This window comes from Elephantulus edwardii, unplaced genomic scaffold, assembly GCF_000299155.1.
Source record: "Elephantulus edwardii isolate Elephantulus edwardi_28Jun2011 unplaced genomic scaffold, EleEdw1.0 scaffold00034, whole genome shotgun sequence".
NCBI lineage: Eukaryota > Metazoa > Chordata > Mammalia > Macroscelidea > Macroscelididae > Elephantulus > Elephantulus edwardii.
Window position 1 is genome coordinate 225,297 of NW_006399784.1, and position 23,591 is coordinate 248,887.

A 23,591-nucleotide genomic window follows, 5' to 3' on the forward strand; every position below is an offset into this window, starting at 1 on the left:
CAATATCAGCTGTGAAAACTAGGCCAGGAGCTGATTGTGGAACAGACCACCAACTACTCATATGCAAATTCAAGCTAAAGCTGAGGAAATTTAAACCAAATCCAAGGCAACCAAAATATGACTTTGAGTCTATCCCACCTGAATAGACATATAGTAAGTTTTATATTTTTATATACACTGGAACTGAAAATTCATAAGTAATTTATAATTCTGTTTACTGCAATTCTGATTTTTTTAGATATATCAGGATTCAATTTAATAAAAGCATAAAATACAGCAGAAAAACCAAAGTGAAATAAATCTAAAGGAATTCTATATTTTAAGTTCTAACTATAATTTAGACTAATGAAATGTTAGATTTTTCAGAGTTAAAGAGAAGTCAAGATTAAAACCACCGTAAGAGTTACAATGTTTAAATTCTTTTCAAGCTTCTTCAGTATATGCCAAATAGATTTTTTTAATGACAAAGAGGCTATAGCATCTTTAAGTTTCTTTTACCCCTCCAATACCTCTACTTTATTTAGTTATTGATAATTTCATCAGTTTATCATTAAAATGCATTAATTTATTTTTACAATATGCTTACTTTATTAGGGAATCAGAAACTTTGTACAGAAGGGAAGGGAGACAGTCAAATGTTAATAGTTGCAGTCTAATATTGGTGGTGGGTTGTTTTTACTTTTAATTTATTTGTGAACTGATTATTTCCCCTAGCCCATCTTCACCTCTCTGCTCCCACCTGTCAGTTTGAAATTGCAGTGATTTATATATTGTTACTAAACTGGAAGCTGTTAACAAAAATGCCTGTAATTTGCTTCCACAACTTTATGAATCACCACAGAACACTGGGGGACATTGAGACCACTAAAGTTGAGGATAAACCGTGTTAATGAACATTCTCATGATAGATGGCCACAGTATCTACATTAATGGACTTGAACGTGCCTGTAAGTGCAAGAATACAATTGAAGTTGACTCTGGCAGTTATCTATGATACTATTTTTATTGTTATGATTATGTCATTAACCCTAAAGTCTTTTAGTAATTTGCTCTTATATTTGTAATTGAATCAAATCTAATCACTTTTTAACAGCAGCTTTCGTTTTCTCTTTCCCTACCATTGCTATAGCTAAGTTCCTATATTCTCTCCCTTAGTCAATTTTTTCTTTGTACTAGATTTCATTATTCAGGGATACTTTAAAGTATAATCATAGATGATTTATACTGTAAGTTATTTCATGTTTCTACCTCAATGACAAATCAACCATTAAAATACTAAATCATATTTGTTATCATCTATGCAAATAATTTTCTTTTTTGATGCCTCCTGATTAATCCTATCTTATCTTTTTTTAATGCTTTATTGCTTTGTTGAGAATATACACATAAAACCACATGCAACTCAACTGTTTCTACTTTATGGTCAATCTTTAAATTATGAAACCAGTCGCAGAATCCTTCCCTGAGTTATTCCTTTCACATTAACATAAATTCACTGCCTACTAAGTTTTCTATGAATCCTTTGAATTGCTAAGGTCAATTTTGTCCCAGAAACTATTATTTTTAAGAAGCAAAATATTCAAGACAAATATTCTTTACTAATTAAAATAACCTACTGTTTGGTTTTAGAGACTCTGGAGGGTATTTTTGGTTTAAGTTTTAAAATTAACTCTCTTTATCACTGTTCTTTGACTACAATTCTGGTGAGCTCTGGTGCCTTAATGTTAAGAAACTGTACTGATATCCCAAAGGTATGCAGTTTGAATCTCCTAGCTATTCCACAGGATGAATATCAGCAAGCTCTTCCAGTGTCCTTAACTGCCTGTGAAAACCTGTGGGAGGGTCAGCTATGGTTCAGTTTTGACTCAAAGGTATGTAACAACAGCAACATTGTGTATGCTTTGATGTGTACTATCAGTTATTCTCATCTTTATATTTAATTGCGTCTTATTTCAAGTAAAAATATCTTTCTTTTAGGACTGCAGTCTTCAGTATGGACTGAGGCTCAATGTCAAGAAGACAAAGATTCTCACCACTGGACCAATTGGTAGCATCAGGATGGATGGCAGAGAGATTGAGTTTGTTCATAGCTTCAGTTTGCTCGGCCTCACAGTCAACACTCTTGGCACCAGCAGCCAGGAAACCAAAAACCATATTGCAATGGGAAAGTCTGCGGTTAGGGACCTCTCTAAAGTACTCAAGAGCAACAGTGTCTCTGGAGACTAAGATCCGCCTGATACAGGCCATAGTTTTTGCAATCACTTGTTTATGCATCAGAGAGTTGGCCAATGACTAGGAGGATAGAAGGAGAATTGACACCTTTGAGCAGTGGTGCTGGAGAAGAGTACTGAGTGTACCATGGACTGCCAAGAAAACAAACAGATTCATCCTAGAGAGGGTTAAACCAGGCTACTCCTTGGAGGCAAGGATTCTGGGGCTTCGTCTGACATACTTCGGACATGTTGTAAGGAGAGACAGGTCCTTGGAGAGGGACATCATGCTTAGTAGGGTGGAGGGACAGCGCAGGGGAAGACCCTCTATAAGGTGGATTGTTTCAGTGACTGGGGTAATTGGGATGGGTGTGTCAGAGGCAATGCGATTGGCACAGGATAGAGCAGGGTTTAGGACTGTTGTACATGAGGTTGTTCTGAGTCACAAACAACTGGAAGGCACATAACAACAACAACAACAACAGTACTAAATGCTCTTTTCTTCACTATTTCCTGGGTTCTTTACATATGCACATTCTCATTTGCATAGAATTCAATTCGTTTTCTCCACTCAGCACAATCCTCAGACCTCAAGAAACAAGTGTTTCTACTGATGCATATGCTGAGGTTCCAGTTGAGCAGGGGAACTTCCATCACCCTCTGTTCTTGCTTCCTAACCTCTATGATATTACAACTACTGGTTGCAATCCACTTCTTTCCTAGGAATTTCTCAAGGTTCTGGCTCCACAATTAAATGCAAGTAGCCTCAACTTTTTCTCCAGCACTATTTATAGTTCCTTTTTGACATCCACTTTTCAAAATTTATGGTCTAATGATGTTCTTACATTTCTTGATTAGTTGTTGCTAGAAAGTATTTTGCAATTAAAATTTATTGTTCATAATATTACCTTAAAAAAGCTTAGGACTCTGTGACAATCCTTCTTTGCACAACTTTTAAATGTCTGAGAAATATTTTAACTGTAAATTAATTCATAATTCAATTTTAATTGAACAAATCTATGGCTTACTATGCATCAGAATTAAATTAAGAGCATATAACAACACCACAGTTATATTTAAAAATTATGTATTTACTTATTAATAAATGTTTTCACTTAGTATTGTTTGTTATTTATGCTTCATTACATATCACATTCACATGGTAGGGATGTTTCAATAAAGTTCCTGAAAAGAAAGAATGTGTAGAAAATACTGCATAAAACTAAATGTATATGGATGGGGTAAAAATAAATAATAAATTTTAAAGAAGAAATAGAAAATATTTTTCTATCCAAGATTGATAAATAGCTTCATTCCAAAGGAAATAATCACACTGCATTTGTTAATGGGACTGACAGCAGGGTTGGACAGCGAAAAACTGGATAAATAATGTGCATTGCATTGTAACAGATGAGGGAGAGAACAGTTTAAAAGCAATATATGATAGGGTTATATGGTTATCACAAGAGTCCAGACTGAAGGTTGCATAGTAGAGTGTACTTGGGATGGGGGGTAGGACGGGAGGATTGTATACCAATGAAGGATTTTTTTTTTTTACTTTTCAAAGAGAAAAGCGAACTGGGGGGGTGCGGGGGGCAGGGAGAAAAGTGCAAAAATGAATGTACAGAAATCCAAAATCTTAAAAAAAAAAGAAATCCAAAATCTCTGTAAATGTTCATTAAAATTAATAAAATAAAAATTTTAGAAAGCCAAAAGACTCATCTTTTGTGAAAACAGAACTATACAGCACCCAGAAAAGACATACACAATGAGATAAATCAATTGCATCTATTGTAATTGAATAAAAAAATTGCTTTTAAATGTTTAATAAGAATAAAAATATTTAAATCTTATATATTTTATATTGCATACCCATTCCATGGTGATGATAGAGCATTGAGGTAACACCATCGAAGCGAAAACCATCAAAGCTATATTCTTCCAACCACCATCTTATGTTTGATAGAAGGAATCTTAAAACTTCCCAGCTAAAATATTAAGACACAGACATATTTAAGCACAAGGTAAGCAATGTATGTCTATATATTATACATCATATTTACTGGTGTAAACGATAGGGAATTGCGCTTTTAACCAAAAAGTTGTGCCTCTCTGGCAATTTGAATTAATAAACCATTTTATGAGAGAAAGATAGGCAGTGTTCTCCTGTGCAACTTACAGATTCAGATACCCCCTGGAGGGTCAGTTACAAGTTAGTTCTGCCCAAGAGCATTTAGTCATGTGTCAAAAGAACATTTATCAAATTATAAAGTACTTGAATCTTAAGAATCAAGGGATTCTAAGAAATACAGCACTGAGAAACAGAAAACTAGTAGGGAATACCTAATTTGTCTTCTGAAACGAATTTAAAAGGGATATTTATTAAATTTCATTTATTCACAAAAATTTAAATAATGCATCTGAGAAAAATTAAGAAACTAAAAACAATGTGTAAATCTGGCCTAAAGTACAGAAAGTGTTTCTTCTTCAATGCTATGTGCCCAGTAACCGCAATAGTTATTATTACATATTGTTGTAGTTTTATGTACTTTGAAGTCGGAACCCACCCATAGCTGACCCTCCAGCAGGTTTTCAGTGGCAGCTGATCACATCTCTCTCCTACATAGCAGCTAATGGATTAAAACCATATACCTCTGGATTGTCAGTGGAGCTCCTTATTACCACTAAATTGAAAATGGACTATAAACATACAGTTATATGACTTCCCTTTCAAGTAGATTTTAATTGTCAGTAGAAAATATACATTCAATGACTGTCTCCACATACTATGCTTTTATGCTATAATTTAAAAGAGAGATAACTTAAGATAAAAAGTAAAAGGGAAAAAATCAAATAACCTCATGATAAGCGACATTGTATTTATTAGGCTATGGTATGGAGAAAATGAAAACAAAACCTAATTATGAAAAAAAAACCCAAACAAACATGTTCTTAAACCGCATTACAAGTGAAACACTACTTGTATCCATGAAAACATAAAGCAAACAAAGAACAATACAACTAATTTTAAACCTCATACATACACAAAAGTTTATTTTGGACAACTGAAAATAGAGGCCACCATCTATTAGTATTTTATGTAGTCATATAGTTATGGTTGAGTTGTCTATCTTATCAAAACAATGTTTTTATTACCTTAATACTTCACTTAGTTTAATGATTCAGTTGTATAATGTATACAAATCTTTAACTCAGTTCAAATTTATGTATATTTTTAAATCCTCTATATATTAAAGAGCAATTTCACATAAGCAGAGATTACGTTATCACCATTAGCTCTGGAATTGTAAATCTAAACTGCTTTAGATTATTTTGCATCTTGAAAATTATAAGTTAAAAATAGGTTATTTTGCATTATGAAAACTTACCAAAAGTTTAAAAATCAACAAAAACACAAACACAAGCAAGCAAGCAACCAAGCTGATGTGAAAAGAAGACCTAGAAGGTTCCTGATAGTAACACACAATGATGGAGGGAGACATTGCTAACGACTTTATTAACTCCTACTTATGTCAGACTCAAGGGAAAAGCTGTTTAGTAAAAATAAATTATTACATAAATAAATATAATAAAAGAACAATTTTATTATTTATCAAGAACAGTAACTTTGGCATAGTAGTCTCAATGTCTATACTTTTAAAATAAGATTGCTATATATTTCAGAAAGAAAACACGGATAAATTGGCATGCTTTCATAGCAATACTTCTTGGAAACAATGTTGTGAAGATGATACAGATATTTTATCATTTGGTCATCTGACTAAAAATGCATATTATACTGTTAGAAGTATTTTAAATAAAGCATTGGAAAGCTTTATTTTTTCTCAAGTTTTTTATAATATGTAAACATACAAATTATTATGCACACTTGCTTAATCATTTTATTTTATATATGAAATGTGTATCATGGGGTCTCAAGACAACTCCTACATTCAGTCTTTCAAGAGTCAGAGTTAGACTCAGTACATCATTCTGTTCATGACTCCAGCAAGAAAGACAGACAAAAAGATAGATCTCAAAAATCAGAAAATAAAAAGATGTAAGGGGCTAATGCCAGAGAAAGCCAGAGACAATCTCTGACAATTTCTCTCCCATTGGAATCACGTAGAACAACCTCAATTCCTCTGGCAATGAGCTGTCAAAACACTTGTGAAATTTGGCCTGGCAGTAAAACATACTGCAGACTAAATTCTCAAGGTTTTCACTGAAAATATGTTACATAAACACCCTGTATAACCCTACGTATCAAAATTTCATATACTCAAAAAAAGGGAAAAAAAGACATTTGATATAAACCACATTGTTTAAAGAAAGATTTTAGATAAAATGAGTCAGTCTTATCACTTCTGCTGTTGGTAGTAATCTTTTAGAAGCCCAAATCCCTCCATTTAGCCAATCTAGTGGGCAAGGCTTTCTAAGGATAACAATCTATTTCAGAGTCTCAGGAACATACTGCTAGAAATTTCATCAACAAAAGTGGAAGTTAACTTTTATTATAGCATAATGAATTGCTTAGGTAGCTATGGTGACTTAATGGCTGCAGAGTTGTGCTGTAAACCTAAAGGAAGGTGTTTCTAATCTCCTCCCATGTCATTTCTAGTCTCTTAAAACTTGCTAAAGGGGTCAGCTATGGTTCTATGATTACACACACACACACACACACACACACACACACACACATATTATTGCTGCTGAGTGCTGTTGAGTCAGAGCTAATTTGTAGCTGACCAAGATTTTGGAGGCAGTAAATCACACAGAGGAGACTTTCGGTCTTTTCCCTATGTAGTAGATTAGATGGTGGATTTGAACCGTGTGCCTTTACATTGCACTGTATCTTTTTACCACTGTTGTTATTGTGTACTGTCAAGTCAGAAACTGACACACAGCTGACCCTACAGCGGGTTTTCAGAGGCAGTCAATTGCACAACAGGAAATTTTTCATCTTTCTCCCATGAAGCAGCTAGTGGCCTCAAACTGTGTGCCTTCTGGATTGTAGCATAGCTTTTGCACTAAGCCACCAGAGCTCCTTTAACCACTAAGCCAATATGTGTGTGTGTGTGTGTGTGTTTGTGTGTGTGTGTATAACTTTTTATAGAATAATACAGAAAACAAGCAAAATGAAAACTTGTTGTAATTTTATTGCAGAAGCATGCAGATCTCAAAACAAAGTGGAAAAAAAAAAAGTGAAAAAATCCTAACCACACATTAAAAATCTAAATGCCAAAGATTCTTTGGCAGAGGTAAACTGTTCTGTACTCTGTTCTCCAGAAATTATTTGGTCAATGAAAATGCTAATTTCACACACAAAGGAACTATTTCACTCAATCTAACATGTATTTCTTAGAAAGAACTCCAGTGCAAGCTTAAAGGAAATGTTACCAGTTATAAAAAGAGCAAGGACTACCTGGGGATGGCCATGTCTGACTTTTACCAACTTCACAACAGCTAATTGTTCCCATCAGCAGCATCAACAGCACAAAACCAATTCCCGTGTGGTCAAATATGTCCCCTAAGCTTCTACACCTCTTTCTACTCATCTTAACCCCAATCTCAGTGTTTTATTGTGTCCAAAATCTCATACAAAAGCTCACACACCACACAGAACCATATATAGCAAGTCAAGACCCTATAATTCAGATTAGCAGAAGAATACATTCCGGACACATTCTGAAATGTGCTTGCAGGCACTTCTGCTTTAATCCGTGTAGCTTTAGGTCAGGGTTACCCTGATGTTGTTCCCATAGGCCCTCTTGCTTGCTGTTTTCTTGATGGGAAGATTGTCTTTCTGCTGCTGGATCTGCTCTACTTAATAGCAAGCCTAGCCAATTTCCTTGTGGATTGGTGAGACTTGAGGATAGGCTAACATGCCCTATTCACATATCCCCACTAACCCACACAGCAAAGAAAAACAATGGCTAGGAAAGTAATTTTGAATAAACCCTTAACTTCACAGCAGTGAAAAATGGAGATTTCTGATAGACGCCTATAATAATTTCTATTATCATAATGTTTAAACACATTACTTATATGTTCTGAATTTTCTTTTTGTGGTAAATTAAGCTGAAGAGAAGTTATGATGGATTCAGAAGTACAAGTGAGTGAGAAATCTTGCACAGTGTTCTCTGTGCTAATAAATGAATGGAATCATCTTAAGTGAATGGTTTACCTTGAGTCAAAGTGTGAAAATATCTGGCAAAGAGTACAATAAAAAAAAATTACATTTTTTCACACCAAAATGTCATCAGAGAGATCATAACACAGTTAATATAGTCAGTTTATGAGGGTACCATAACAATAAAAAGCAGAATTTAAGAGCAGATTTTTACTTTGATGTATCTCAACAGAAAGAAGTAGATTGATTTTAGAGGTTATTTCATTTATCTAAGGATTTTTAAATATTATTTTCATAAACCAAAAAGAACCAAGTTTGCAAAAATTGCAGAAGCTAGATGCTAACTTTTGAACTGTAATTTATACATACATATATATATGTATGTAGGGTAGCTCTAGTGGTTTACTGGTAAGGACTTGTGCTGTCAACCTATCAGTTACGCCACAGGGAAAAGAGAAGCAATTGCTTCACACTTAATTTATAACTTCCAAAAATTTGTTTAAAGGCTAGCTATAAGTTGTTTTCAACTTAATGGTACATAACAGCAACATATGTATATATAATGTATAATAATATATAATACATATGCAGGAGTAGCATCCACTTCCTAAACAACGTGCTTCCTAAAACTCTGTGAACTTCAATAAATGCTGATATTTGTAGAGGAGCTTCAGACCTTTTGTTCATAGGGTCATTCTGATTTGTACTCGACTCGAAGACAGTAAACAATGACAACATATTCGTATATACATAAAACAAAATTAATGACTTTTACAAAAATATTGAAAATTATCACCAAGTAAAAATGTGAAGAATTTATCTATCAACTTAATTTTAATTAAACTGACCAAATTATAAAAATTATACTATTGTCTAAAGAGCATAAAACAGGACATTAGGAGACAGGGCTGTGAACATCTCTCTGAAAGGGCCAATGCAAGTAAGAATAGCATAGCCCTGACCATCCCAAACCAGAAAGCATTTAAAGAGTCCACAGCTCAGCTCCACGTTGCCTGTGGAGTCCCACCAGCATCAAGAGATTCCTTTTTTTTTTTTCTAACTCAGAGACTCACAGTTATGGTACCAACAGTAGGCCTTGTAGGGCGGGGGTGGGGAGGGCGGCGGTGCATAGAATATCTCACAATACCGGTCCAGGCTTTAGTCCTAAAGTTCTAAGGCACAAGGTTCCAGTTTAAGTTCTGTAGTCAAATCCAAATTATCCACCGTCTGCCTTAGAGAAGTTATAATTCAGCTTCTCCTTCAAACATCTAGTGAGAACAGCCAAACTTTTAGCTGTGGGCAGCACAAATGCAAAATGCCTCAGGTCACACCTTGCCACAGTTTCTCTACAATAATGGTACAGTATCTCTATCACCAGGGTCTTGATATCAGCAGGGTCTTGCTGCCACAAACCTTGTTCACCTCAAGTCTTGCTACTCAGTGTGGGAAGCACTCTTTCTCTTATCCTAGTCCCATAGCTGATGCTTATTAGTAAGACCATGTGCTTGTAGTTAAGATAGCTGGAGACTAGAGGGTAAATGGCTAAAAATAGCAAATTTTTAGGCTATCACTACAATTATATATTCAGCTATTTACTACAGAAAACAAAAAGTGCAACTCAAAATAACAAAATAATAATTACTCATATCTAGGAATAGATAATTACACATAATAAAATGTACCAGGGCTTTTTAGACAATGAGAGTTTATCAGACGGTACAGTACATAGGGTGCTGCACAGCTATCTAAATGTTTTATTCCCCAGCAGCTCTAATATATTAGCTGCTCCTAAAACATGAGGAAGAAATATAGGCAGTCTTCTTGCATAAAGATTTGCAGGCTGGGAAATTTAATTAAAAAAACTCTTAGTGGGAGCTGACATGATGGCACTAAGTTGGTTAGTTGAATGTAAATGTTAATTGAAAATGAAATTAGGTAGCAAGCAGCACAAAGATCTAGTGAGAAAAAGTGTTAAATCAATTATTGAAATTATCAAAGATATAAATTCCAGAACATAGATAGTAACTATAAATAATGATATATTGTTGTTGTCACTGTTATGTCCCATTGAATCGCTTGTGACTCATAGCGAACCTATGTACAAAAGCACTAAACCCTGCTCTATCCTGTGCCAATCTCACTGCCTCTGAAACACCCATCCCAATTACCCCAGTCACTGAATCAATCCACTTCATAGAGGGTCTTCCCCTTCTGCGCTGTCCCTCCACCCTCCCAAGCATGATGTCCCTCTCCAAGGACCTCTCCCTCCTTACAGCATGTCCAAAATATGTCAGACGAAGCCTCAGAATCCTTGCCTCCAAGGAGCATCTTGGTTTAACCCTCTCTAGGATGAATCTGTTTGTTTTCTTGACAGTCCATGGTACATTCAATACTCTTCTCCAGCACCACAACTCAAAGGTGTCAATTCTCCCTCTATCCTCCTTAGTCATTGTCCAACTCTTTGATGCATAACAAGTGCTGGCAAAGACCATAGCCTATATCAGACGCACCTGTCTCCAGAGTGACACCATTGATCTTCAGTATCCTGGAGAGGTCCCTAAGAGCAGACTTTCCCATCGCAATACATTTTTTTAATTTCCTGGCTACTGGTGCCAAGAGTGTTGACCATGCAGCCAAATAAACTAAAGTTGTTAATAATCTATATCTCTTCACCATTCATCCTGACGCTTCCAATTGGTCCAGTGGCGAGAATCTTTGTCTTCCTGACATTGAGCTTCAATGCATACTGAAGGCTACAGTCCTTAATCCTCTGCAGCAAGCATTTCAGGTCCTCCTCAGTTTCAGCAAGCAGGGTTGTGTCATCTGCATACGCCACACTTATCCTCATAGAGCCCAGCCTCTCGGATAATCTGTTCTGCATACAGGTTGAAAAGGTATGGAGACAGGACACATCCCTGGCAAACGCCTTTCCCAATTTTGAACCATGCAGTGTTTCCTTGCTCTGTTCTGATGATCGCCTTTTGGTCCAAGTATAGGTTTCACATTAGAACGATCAAGTGTTCTGGGATTCCCGTTCTTCTCAGAGTCAGCCACAGTTTGTTATGATCCACACAGTCAAACGCCTTTGCATAATCAATGAAACACAGATAGACATTCTTCTGGTGTTCCCTGCTTTCAGCTAAGATCCATCTAACATCAGCTACAAAATCCCTAGTACCACGACCCCTTCTAAACCCAGTCTGGACTTCTGGAAGTTCTCTGCTGATGTGCTGTTCCAGTCATTTTTGAATAATCTTCAGTAGAATCTTGCTTGCGTGTGAAATCAATGATATCGTTCTATAGTTTCCACAATCTGTTGGGTCACCCTTTTTTGGAATGGGAACAAATATAGATCTCTTCCAGTCAGTTGGCCAAGTGGTTGTTCTCCAGACTTCTTGGCACAACTTGGTGAACACATCCAGGGCAGCATCGGTTAGCTCAAATATTCCAATTAGTATACCATCTATTCCTGGGGCCTTATTTTTTGCTATTTCCTTCAAAGCAGCTTGAACCTCTTCATCACCATCATCTCTTGCTCATATGTGATTTCATTAAATTTTTCTGTATCACCCAGTTCCTTTTGATACAGTGACTCAGTGTATTCTTTCCATCTTCTTTCTATACTTCCTGGATCATTTAATATTCTGCCTAAAGCATCCTTGATTATAGCAACTCGAGGTTTTAATTTGTTCTTCAGTTCCTTGAGCTTAAGACATGCTGAGCAAGTTTGGCCCTTTTGATTTTCCTACTCCAGCTCCTTGTACATTTCATTCTAGTATTTTGCTTTGTTATTCCGTGCTACCCTTTGGAATCTTCTGTTTAGCTCTTTAGTATCTTGAATTGTTCCTTGTGCTTTGGCTTCTCTGCACTCCAGCGCAATATTCAGAGTTTCTTCAGACATCCTTATCAGCATATATAACTTCATTTAATATAAATTAATGTATGGCTTACTCAGATTACATCCACTAAGACTTGGTTATCTATACATATGAGACTACAATGTTTTCTTTCCCTTAAGATTTATAATGGTTTTGCTTATTAAATATTGTACTAAAATTACATTTATACTATTTAGATGTCTAATCTGGAATTATGTAGGAATTAGGTAGACAAAGATAGCATAGTGTATCTTTAGATGGTTAAATGTTACAGATTATGTTTCACTAAAATTATTCACCTTGAGCCATTATTAAGATAGTCTTCTTCTTTAATTTAATCTACATTGATAATGAGATTTATTTTCTGATCCAGATATCAGCAAAAGGCAGATTTGAAGGATAGGTGTGTGTATGTGAATACAGAGAATAAAACAGTCCCAACAAGAACAAAAGTAAATAGAGAAAAAGGACAAAATATAAAGTAACAAATAACCTCTAAAAATAAAAATAATTTTGAGTGACTAAGAAATAGATACATTTATATATAATTTGTTCTACAAATTATCATATTTCCTTGCTTTCTAACAAAGGCTCTTGTTGTAGTGTGCAGTGAGTTGGAACTGACCCATAGCTGACCCTCCAGTCGGTTTTCATAGACAGTAAATTACAAAAGAGGAGACTGACTTACATTGTGAGAGTCAAGCTGACCTAGATAGGAGCTCCATGGGTTAAGATAAACAAACACTGGGACAGCATAACCTTGAATCCCACACTAACTCTGTTTTCTAATAAAGATGTGGTTATAAAAACAGGGAAAATTAACAAAGAAGAAAAGAAACAGGAAAACTCCAAACATCTTGGAGTCCAGTTTACATATTTTCCTGCTTATGTAATTAAAACCTTCTCAATATAAGCTATAGGATCCACAGGTTATGAGGATACTGAACCCTGAGTTCCTCTTTATTTACTTCTTGACCAATAAAGTCATAAGTAGCTCATCCCAATTACAGCACTTCCATGCTGGTCAGAGAAGTGCAACATATGGTGACCCTGACATGAAGTACAGCAATAAGTACCATGTGTAATAAAAAGTAAAAGTGTCTGGACTACTTCATCATAGTGCTACTAAGCAACTACAAACTTACTAAAGGTTTTGGGTTAAAACAAAGGCAGTACTTAGAGGCCAATTCAAAGCAATAAGCAAACATATCAGAATACAAGAATATATTAAAAGACTAATACACCACAACCAAGTGGGATTCACAACTGTCATGCAAAGATGGTTCAACAGGAGAAAAAGAATAAGTGTAATCCATCATATGAATAAAACAAAAATATCATCTCAATTGATGTAGCAAGTGCTTTTGTAAAAAAAAAAAAACACTTTTTTTTTAAAAAAAATAAAACACTCAACAAAATAGGAACGGAGGAAAATTTCCTCAAGTAATTAACAGTGTATAACCTAAACTAACAACTAACATTATCATTAATGGATAGAGTTTAAAGTTATTCCTCAGGAACACAATATTGTACTGAAAATTCTAGTAAGAGAAATAAGGATAGAAAAGGAAATAAGAAGCATCAAAAAAATGGCACTGATGATGTAAAAGTATCCCTTTATGTAGGTAATAAGATAGTATTCTTAGAAAACTTCAAAGACTTAGCAATAAAACTGTTGAGAAAAGTTGTCCAAATCAGCGTATTAGCAGTTACAAGAACAGTATTAAAAAATCAGTCAGATTTCTCTAAATTAGCAAAAAGAACACAAAAAGGAAAATGGGGAAAAGAATACCAATTACAATAGCTAACCACAGATGATTATCCGAGAGGCTGGGCTCTATGAGGAGAAGTGTGGCGTTAGGATTGGTGGACGATCTATCAACAATCTGCGTTATGCAGATGACACAACCCTGCTCGCTGAAACTGAGGAGGACCTCATGCACTTACTGCAGAGGGTCAAGGACTGCAGCCTTCAATATGGACTGAGGCTCAATGTCAAGAAGACAAAAATTCTCACCACTGGACCAATCGGTAGCATCAGGATGGATGGGGAAGAGATTGAGATTGTTCACAGCTTCACCACGGTCATCACTCTTGGCACCAGAAGCCAGGAAATAAAAAAACGTATTGCAATGGGAAAGTCTGAGGTTAGGGACCTCTCTAAAGTACTCAAGAGCAACGGTGTCTCTCTGGAGACTAAGGTGCACCTGATACAGGCCATGATTTTTGCAATCACTTGTTATGCATCAGAGAGTTGGACAATGACTAAGGAGGATAGAAGGAGAATTGACGCCTTTGAGCTGTGGTGCTGGAGAAGAGTATTGAATGTACCATGGACTGCCAAGAAAACAAATAGATTCATCCTAGAGAGGGTTAAACCAGGCTGCTCCTTAGAGGCAAGGATTCTGGGGCTTTGCCTGACATACTTTAGACATGTTGTAAGGAGAGACAGGTCTTTAGAGAGGGACATCATGCTGGGCAGAATGGAGGGACAGCGCAGGAGGGGAAGACCCTCTATAAGGTTGATTGATTCAGTGACTGAGGTAATTGGGGTGGGGGTGTCGGAGATAGTGAGATTGGCACAGGACAGAGCAGAGTTTAGGGCTGTTGTACATAGGGTCTCCATGAGTCGCATATCTGTTTGTTCGTTTGTACATGGGACATTCAGTACTATTGACCAACATCACATCTTAAATCATTAATTCTTCTGATACCATCCTAATTCACTGTCAAGCTCTTACATACATAGCAAGTAATTGAAAAGACCACGCTCAGACTCCTTAGTCTTCAAATGGAATCATTGCTCTTTGGTAACCTCCAGGTATCTCTGACAGCAGACTTTCCCAATGCAATATACCTCCTCACCTCATGACTGCTGGTACCAAGGGTATTAACTGTGGAACTAAGTAAGAGGAAATATTTCGCAACTTCAATCTTATCTCCGTCCATCTTTCATGATGTTACTTGTCAGTCCACTGGTGAGGATTTCTGTCTTCTTGATCTTGAGATCGAATTTATATTAAAGGGTGCAGTCTTTGATTTTTTGGAACAAGCATATCCTGTGCTCCTCACTTTCAGCAAGCAAGGTTGTGTCATCTGCATAACAGGTTATTGGTGAGTCTTCCTCCAATCCTGATCTTACAATCATATTCATATTGTCCAACTTCTTTAATGATTTGCTCAGCATTATAGAGTGGATAGATAAAGAAAAAGGATACAGCCCTGAAGCACACATTTCTTGATTTTAAACCACACAGGATTCCACTGCTTTCCTCAGAGAACATACCTTGGCCTAGGTATAGATTTCATATGAGAAAAATTAACCACTCTAGGACTCCCATTCTTCTTAATGATAGCAATAGTTTGTTATGAGCTGCATTGTCAAATGCCTTTGCAGTCAATAAAACACAAATGGACATTATTCTGGTTTCTCTGCTTTCAGACAGAATTCATTTGACATCAGCAATGATATTCCTAGCACCATCACTTTCTGTGAATTCTGCTTGAATTTCTGGCAGTTCTCCCTCAACGTACTTTTCTAACCATTTTAAAATTATTTTGAGCAACATTTTGCTTGTAAGTGATATTCACGACATTGTTTAATAATTTCCATATTCTGCTGTATTACCTTTCTTGGAAATGGGAACTAGTAGGGATTTTTTTTTCCTAGTCAGTCTACCAAGCAGCTGCTCTCTAAATTCCCTGATTTAACTGGCAAGCATGTACAAGGCAGCCACTGTTAGTTAAAACATGTCAATTGGTATCTCACTGATTTCTGACACTTTGTTGGGGTGTGTGTGTGTGTGTGTGTGTGTGTGTGTGTGTGTTGTGGTGTGTTGTTTTTCCCCTCTGCCAATGCCTTCAGTGCAGCTACAACTTCCTCTTTTATTAACATTAACACTTGTTCACATGATATTTCCTGAATTTCTTTTCTGTGTCAGACAATTATTTTTGACACCGTGACGCTGTGTATTCCTTATATCTCCTTTTGATGTTTTTTTGATTTTTTAATATTTTGTTCATACTATCTCTCAGTATTGCAATTTGAGGCTTGTATTTGTTCTTTAGGTCTTTCAAATTCATAAATACCAACTGAGTTCTTCCTTTTATTCTCTTATCTCTAGTTCTTTACACATTTATTTATATTATTTTGGGGTTTTTTAATGAGCTGCTCTTTGAAATATGTTAAGATATTTGCTTTAGTATTTTGCCCCATTTATTTATAATATTTTGAGGATATTTTTACAAGCTGCTTTTTGAAATCTGTTAAGATACTTACTTTGGTATTTGCCCCTTTATTTTGACTTCTCAATCTAGAACAATGTTCAGAATGTTTTCTATTACATATTTTGGTGTTTTCTTCCTCCTCTGTTTGTTAAGAAACTTTTTTTCTTTTCATCAATTATGTACCTTTAATGTAATTCTATTAACTCTCCTTCTATCTTTAATATTCAATGCATCAAACCTATTCTGGTTATAATTTTTAAATTGAGGTTGGATACACTCAAGGTCATATGTTGGTTCTTGTGGAATTGTTTTATTCTCTACAGCCTCAAACTGAACTTGCACATTAGTAATGGATGGTATGTTTCACAGTCAGAACCTGTCCTGTTTTGACTACTGATAATTATATTCTTCCATTGATTCTTTTCACACATGCAGTTAATCTGATTCCTGTGCATTTCTTCAGGTGAGGTTTTTGTGTAAACTATTTTCTGTGTTTTTTTTGAAAAACGTATGTGCAATGACTAGGGATGGACTGATACTAAATATACCATTGACTGCTAAGAGAACAAACAGTTTCAACCTGGAGAGGGTGAAACCAGACTGTTCTTTGGAGGCAAAGATTTTCGAAGCTCTGTCTGACATACTTGGGCATGTTGCAAGAAGGGACCAGTCATTGGAGAGGGACATCATGCTTGGGAGGGTGGAGGGACAGTGCAAGAGAGGAAGACCCTCGATTAGATGGATTGACTATGTTAAAGAAGGTAGGTGGTTCAGAGACAATAAGGTTGGCTTAGGAAAGAGCAGGGTTCAGAGCTGTTTTTCACAGTGTTGCTATGAGTCACAAGAGACTTGACAGCACCTAACAACAGTGTAACAACAGTAACATGTACGATGAATGAATCATCAAACATATAGTGTTTAATCATTCTATGTACTGTCTCATTCCTGTCATTAAGACTGAACTTCCTGACTACCATTTCTTTTCATTGTTTCCAACTTTTGTATTCCAGTCATCTGTAATTACTAATGCATCTTGATTGCATGGATGGTCAGTTTCAGCCTGAAAAAGTTCCTCAGAAATAAAAGTCTCCCAAATGTCCACCTTTTCCAAACTGTTGTACTACTCCATTATCTCTAACATTATTGTGTTGTGTGTGTGGTTTTTTTAAAAAATATATTGGTTTTCCTACGAAAGTTATATATATTGCATTTTATTTATATACTTTGCTTAATGCCTTCCCTCTGATTTTTCATTACTACTGAGTTTTACATTATCATTCCCATACAGTGTATTTTATAAAATTATATCATTAATCCTCCCTTCCCTCCAGTTTTTGTATTTGATTAATTCATTCCAACACTGCATAAAACTAACAAATTTTCTTAGAATTAAATAGTTTATTAGCAGAAGTAGCAGAGTACAACTTAGGACAAAAAATGGCTTAGAATTAACAAGAGGAAATCAAGATGCAGTTCATGATCAGGATAATTTCTTTTCATCCTTTCCCACTGGGTCCTATATGTGGATGTCCCTACTGCAGAACCCCGCTCAGAGCCTTTGTGTGCAAGTGTCACTAACTGAGAGAATAATTTCATTAGAGAATGATTTAATGAAATATTGAATGTTTTATAACATTAAACGTTATCCTTCAGGGGACAATAGCATTACATATAAACTAGAAAATTACCCATACTCAAAAAACAACCAATCTCCTACTCCCCAAACCTTAATCAAACAAAAGAATGATTTCATTGCTCTCCCATCTAAACTCCATGTTTCAAAGACCATCATAAAGGTTTTGAAATCTTCCCGATAATATTTTATCTCAATTAAGCAAATAACTGGAGATAATTTGTTTCCTTCAAATAAGTTCTGTTCCAAACCTCAACAGAGAAAAGTTAGGTCTTATACATTTTTTTTTCTATTTAAAAAAAAAAGTGCCTCAACTAAATTAATAACATTCAAGGGAAATTTAAAAAGAATTCTTAAAAATATGCTTTACTTATGAATGTCCAGTTTCATAGTCATTGAAAGAGGAAATAAGAAATAAGAACTAATAGATACTTCACTGAAAAAAATGTAATTTAAGGAATATTTGTGATTCTTTAATATCTACAAAAGTAGTTCTCTAATTAGTATGACACAGATTTCTAAGGAATAATTTCATAAAAAAATACAGAGCGGAGTTTAGGGCTCTTGTACATAGGGTCGCTATGAGTCGCAGACGACTCGATGGCACATAACAACACAACAACAAACAACAAATTATTTAGTTGTGTCACCCAAACAAACTATTAATCTCGTAATTGCTGTTGGGGGAGTTTCACATCCTGTTTACAGGACACTCATCAAATGTCTTCCAACAGTTCATCCCAGTTCATTCTTGTGAAACAGATCAGAATTTTTAAAATATCTGTGAACAAGATTGTTAACAACAATGAGAAATTTATGCATTGAAAATTAATTAATTAATGTCTTACTTAAATAAAAAAAGCAGCATGTCTGGCTCACAGATTGTGGTCAACTGCAGAACCCTAAAGACATGTTTCTATCTAGAGTCTTGGCACTAGGCTTCTCAAAAGGCTTATTATGTATCCGCTGAGTTTCCAATATAAGGGTTTTGAAAAATCACTTAAGTTCTGGTCTGCTTAACATTGTCGATCACTCAAATTTTAAATCAGACAATTAATAAGGACAAAAGAAGAAGAACTGATGGCTTTGAGTTATGGTGTTAGAGATAAGTACTGAATATCCATGGACTGCCAAAAGAACAAGTTTGTCTTCCAGGAAGTGCAATCAGGGTGCTTCTTAGAGATAAGGATTGTGAAACTTCTTCTCACATTATTCTGGACTTGTTGTCAGGAGGAGTAAGTCCTTGAAAAAGACATGGAGACTTAATGCTCTGAAAGGTGGCAGGTCAGAGAAAGAGAGGAAGATTCCTTAACAAGATGGATTGGCACAGCAGTTTTAACAATGGACTCAAGATTATCAGAGATCTTGAAAATGGTGCAGGGTAGGACAAGTTTCTGATCTTGTTCTCAGTGTTCTTAAGAGTCCTAGTCAACTCCATGGTACTGAAAACACACATGCAAATACTCTTGTTTCACTTTGTTGATCATGACTGAACTGATCCAAATCAATCTGATGTCTTGTTTTTATTATAAAAATTAAATTAATCAGCATACTTACTCATTAATAATTAAAGTTTCTTTATTAATGAATTGATTTGCTTATTAAAAGTTAAAAATGCATGGACATTCATTAATATATCTAGTTTTTTAAAAAAAGTAAAATTCCCAGCTTGTGTTAAAATTCAGATTTGCCTATATGTATAGCCTACATTGAAATAAGAATGCTTATGATTAAATATTGAAAATTTCCCCAAATGTTATATAAGTCTCTGGTGATGACAACAAAAGGGAGAAACCACAAAAACATCAGTATCCTTAAGGAATCATCAGCTTCTTTTTGTTTGCACCAGTTATAAATTTTACATTTGCACATTGCTGCCTAGATTTTTCAAAGGACTCTGCAATGATTAATTTAACAATCTACCCATATTGCTGTAGTATAGCCAAGAATTTTACATATATATAATTTATGACATCCATATCAAAGATAGATTGGTGGGCAAAGTAGAGCATTCAGGATTATTGTTAATGCAGAGAAGGGTAGTGTCACCAAAATATTACTACTCAAAATCTATCTTACAAGTTTAAGTGCTTCCATCTCAAAGATATGAAAAAATGGATTTAAAATTATGTATTATTATGAATGTCAATTTGATTTGTGATGTGGAAGAAAAAAACATTATTTTTTAAGAAGTGCAATTAATTACAAATATAAACTGAATGCTTAGTCAGTGTCAGACTTTGCACTAAAAACTTTCCCACCATAACCTTCAAAAGTGTGAACTGTATAAATTTAGTAATTTTTTTTAGATGGTTAAATATTAAATAAGTAGGTTTAGTGAGGCACATTCCACATTCCTCCTTTCTGCATGGAATTAAAACTGGTACAGCTGAGTGAAAAAACCCCTGATGGTATAGCACATCATTATGATGGAACATCATTACCTATCCACTGTCCTCTCCAAACAGAGACCCACTATTTATAAATGGTGGCAGCAGGTAGATTTTACACACAGGCAATAGACTGTTAACTCTTGTACTTAAAATTCTCAAGGTATCAGTGTTAGTATGTAGCTTTTATATTGCCTCACAGTCACAGCAAGTCAAAAAATCATAATATGAACTTAGGTTTATGTGATTGAAAAATTAAAGGAGCTTTTATCAGCAACTGAAGGAAATACTTAGTAGTAAAATAAACATATTCTAAAGGAAAATGTAAGATGACATTTGGGAGCCTTTCCTCCATATTGATTATACTGCAAATACATTTTCTAAAAACCATAAACAGCACCTTTATACATAGACCTCACCTGACAGACTACATAGAATTTAGCTTGACCAAATCTATGAATCATTAGTGAAGCTCAATATCAGCAGTCAAAACTAGGCCAGGAATAGAATGTGGGCCAGACCATCAAGTACTCATGTGAAAGTTTAAATAGAGGCTGAAGAAAATCAAAACAAATCTAGGAGAATCAAAAAACAATCTTGAATCTACTCCATCTAAATTTTAAAATCATCTTAAGGATAAGTTAGAAGTGCTGAACACCATAATATAAAACAAACTGAGTTGTGGGATGATATTACAGTACCATCCATGAAGAGAAAAAAAGGTTCTTTCAAAGACAGAAGAGAAAGGAAAAACAAACAAACAAAACCCCAAAATGGATGTAAGAGACTCTCAAAATTGCAGTAGAGCTTCAAGACACCAGAAAAAAGGGTAAATGTGCTAAAGTAAAAGATCTGAGTAGAAGTGGGTTTTTTTTTTTCTTTAATAGAAGACTTTAAAAGAGGGAGCTCTGGAGGTCTACTGGCAAGAAGCTGCATTGCAATCCCAGAGGTACGATGTTCAAATTCACCAAAGCTCTGCTGGAGAAGGAGGGGCAATCTCCTCCTGTACCAGTCAGATCTGATTTGACGGTACACATGCAAAAAATAATAAAAGGGGAAAAAATTTAAAAAAAGAAAAGATTTTAAAGGGCAACATGAGAAAACAAAGTAATATAACAGAAAGAGCAGAGAGCTGTAATTGAAGAATAAAAAAGGGAGGATTCAATATGCAATTTTTCAAGCTTATAGAACTGAAAAACATATTTAAGAATTGAGTCAAAATATTGAAAGACACTATAGACAATATATTGCATAACCCACAAAGCATCAAAAGGAGTTGGAAGAAATTAACTGAATCACTGTACCAAAAAGAAATTATTGACACTTAAAAATTTCAAGAAGAACCATATAAGAGGAGCCAATGGTACTGAAGGAAGAAGTGAAAGCTGCATTGAAGGCATTATAAAAAATAAAGTCCCAGGGAATTGATGTGATACCTCAATTGTTTGAATTAACAGATGCAGAGCTGGGGGAAGTTGGGGGGTGCTCATCAGTCTATACAAGGAAATTTGCAGGACAGCTGTCTGGCCAAGGGATTAGAGGTTAATATTTGTTCCCATTCCCAAGAAAGGCAACTCAACAGAATGTGGAAATTGACACAATAATTTCTACAATAGACTCCAGTTAGACAGGAAGTATGAGGACGGCACAGGACAGGACGAGTTTCAAATCTGATGTTTGTAGGGCTACTATGGGTCATACTAGACTCGGTGGCACTGAACAACAGCAGTCTTCATATTTCTTTCAAGGAGTGAAGTATATTTCGGATATACCTTTGAAATAAATTTATCTTTACTTTTTAATCTACAAAAAAAAGATGAAATATTGCCAAAGACAAATCTATATATTCAAAGACTGCATTTGCAGTGGAATGCTAGGGATTCCCCAGGCCCAGGCATCAACTGTATATGTCTTAGGGTATAATGTTGTGCTTTAGTTTGTTTGTTTGTTTGTTTTTAAACAATTTTATATACATATTTAAGAAAAATTTAGCCTATGTGGCCTGTGGGTTAAAAAATTATGATGTCAACTAAAAGGCAGGAGGTTCAAATCCATCAGTCATCCCACTGGTGCAGATTAAACTCTTCCTATGTGATTTATAGCTGTTGCAAATCTGCTGGAAGGTCAGCGATAGTGTAGCTCCAACTCACTGGCAATGAGTTTTGAATCAACAACAAAAAAGAACATTTTTAAAATGTCATAAAAGTCCTTTAAATCTCCATGGTATGATTTGTGATGCTCTTTTCTATATAAAAATATCAAACTGAGTTAATCACTGAGTTAGTTCTTACTCACAGTGATCTTTTCAACCCGAGCAGCTGCCCCATAGTATTTCTAAGGCTGTAAATATTTACGGAAGCAGATCCTTCATCTTTGTTCAGTACAGTCACTGTGGAATTGCTGGACAATCTTTAGGCTAGAAGTCCAATGATTAATCCACAGCATCTCCCTATCTCCTTTGATGATGCAAATTTCACCATGTTGGGACTATACATTACCAATGCTCAGGCAATTTAAAAATGTACAGTGTACAGCTTTGAGAAGCAGAACCTGGACTCACGTAAAACGCTGTCTACTTAGTGCCACATCACTCTAATGAATACTTGAAACCATATCTGGTCTACAGTCCAGTTACATGGTCCAGAATGTGATAAAATAATATTCTAACATTCTAATGTTACTCTCCATACTAGGTATTAGCCATAGTGGGTTGGTTTTTTGTTTTTGGGGTTTTTTATTTTCTGTTTCTCAAGCACAATCTAACTCATTTCAGTAATAGAGACTTGTCATCAGCTATGGTAGTAGCTGATTCAAATTCCCTGTTCCTACAGCCCTACAGTTGGACTCCAACTCAAATGTAAATTATTTTACTATCATATCAGCTATGAAAAGTTTCTGGAGACCTGACTTTTCATTTATACCCTGCAGATAATTTCTACTATTGTAATATTTTCCCAATTTAATAAATAGGCAATTTCTCTTATTTATTTTATAAATATAAATGATTATCTATTATATGTAATTTTTTTTATTATTAAATTTTATTAGTTTTAATGAACATTTACAGGGATTTTGGGATTTCATTCCTTCATTGCTGCACCATTCTCTCTACCCTCCTCC

At 35.2% G+C, this 23,591-nt stretch overlaps 1 protein-coding gene across 1 annotated transcript in view; it reads right to left on the reverse strand.

Moving 5' to 3' along the window:
- The window catches only part of GBE1 (glucan (1,4-alpha-), branching enzyme 1), a 480,806-nt gene that overhangs the window by 180,440 nt on the left and 276,775 nt on the right, over positions 1-23,591 (reverse strand). Inside the window, exon 8 of the mRNA XM_006884483.1 lies at positions 4,083-4,198. Coding sequence (XP_006884545.1) covers positions 4,083-4,198 — 116 coding nt within the window. The remainder of the gene's footprint in view (positions 1-4,082; positions 4,199-23,591) is intronic.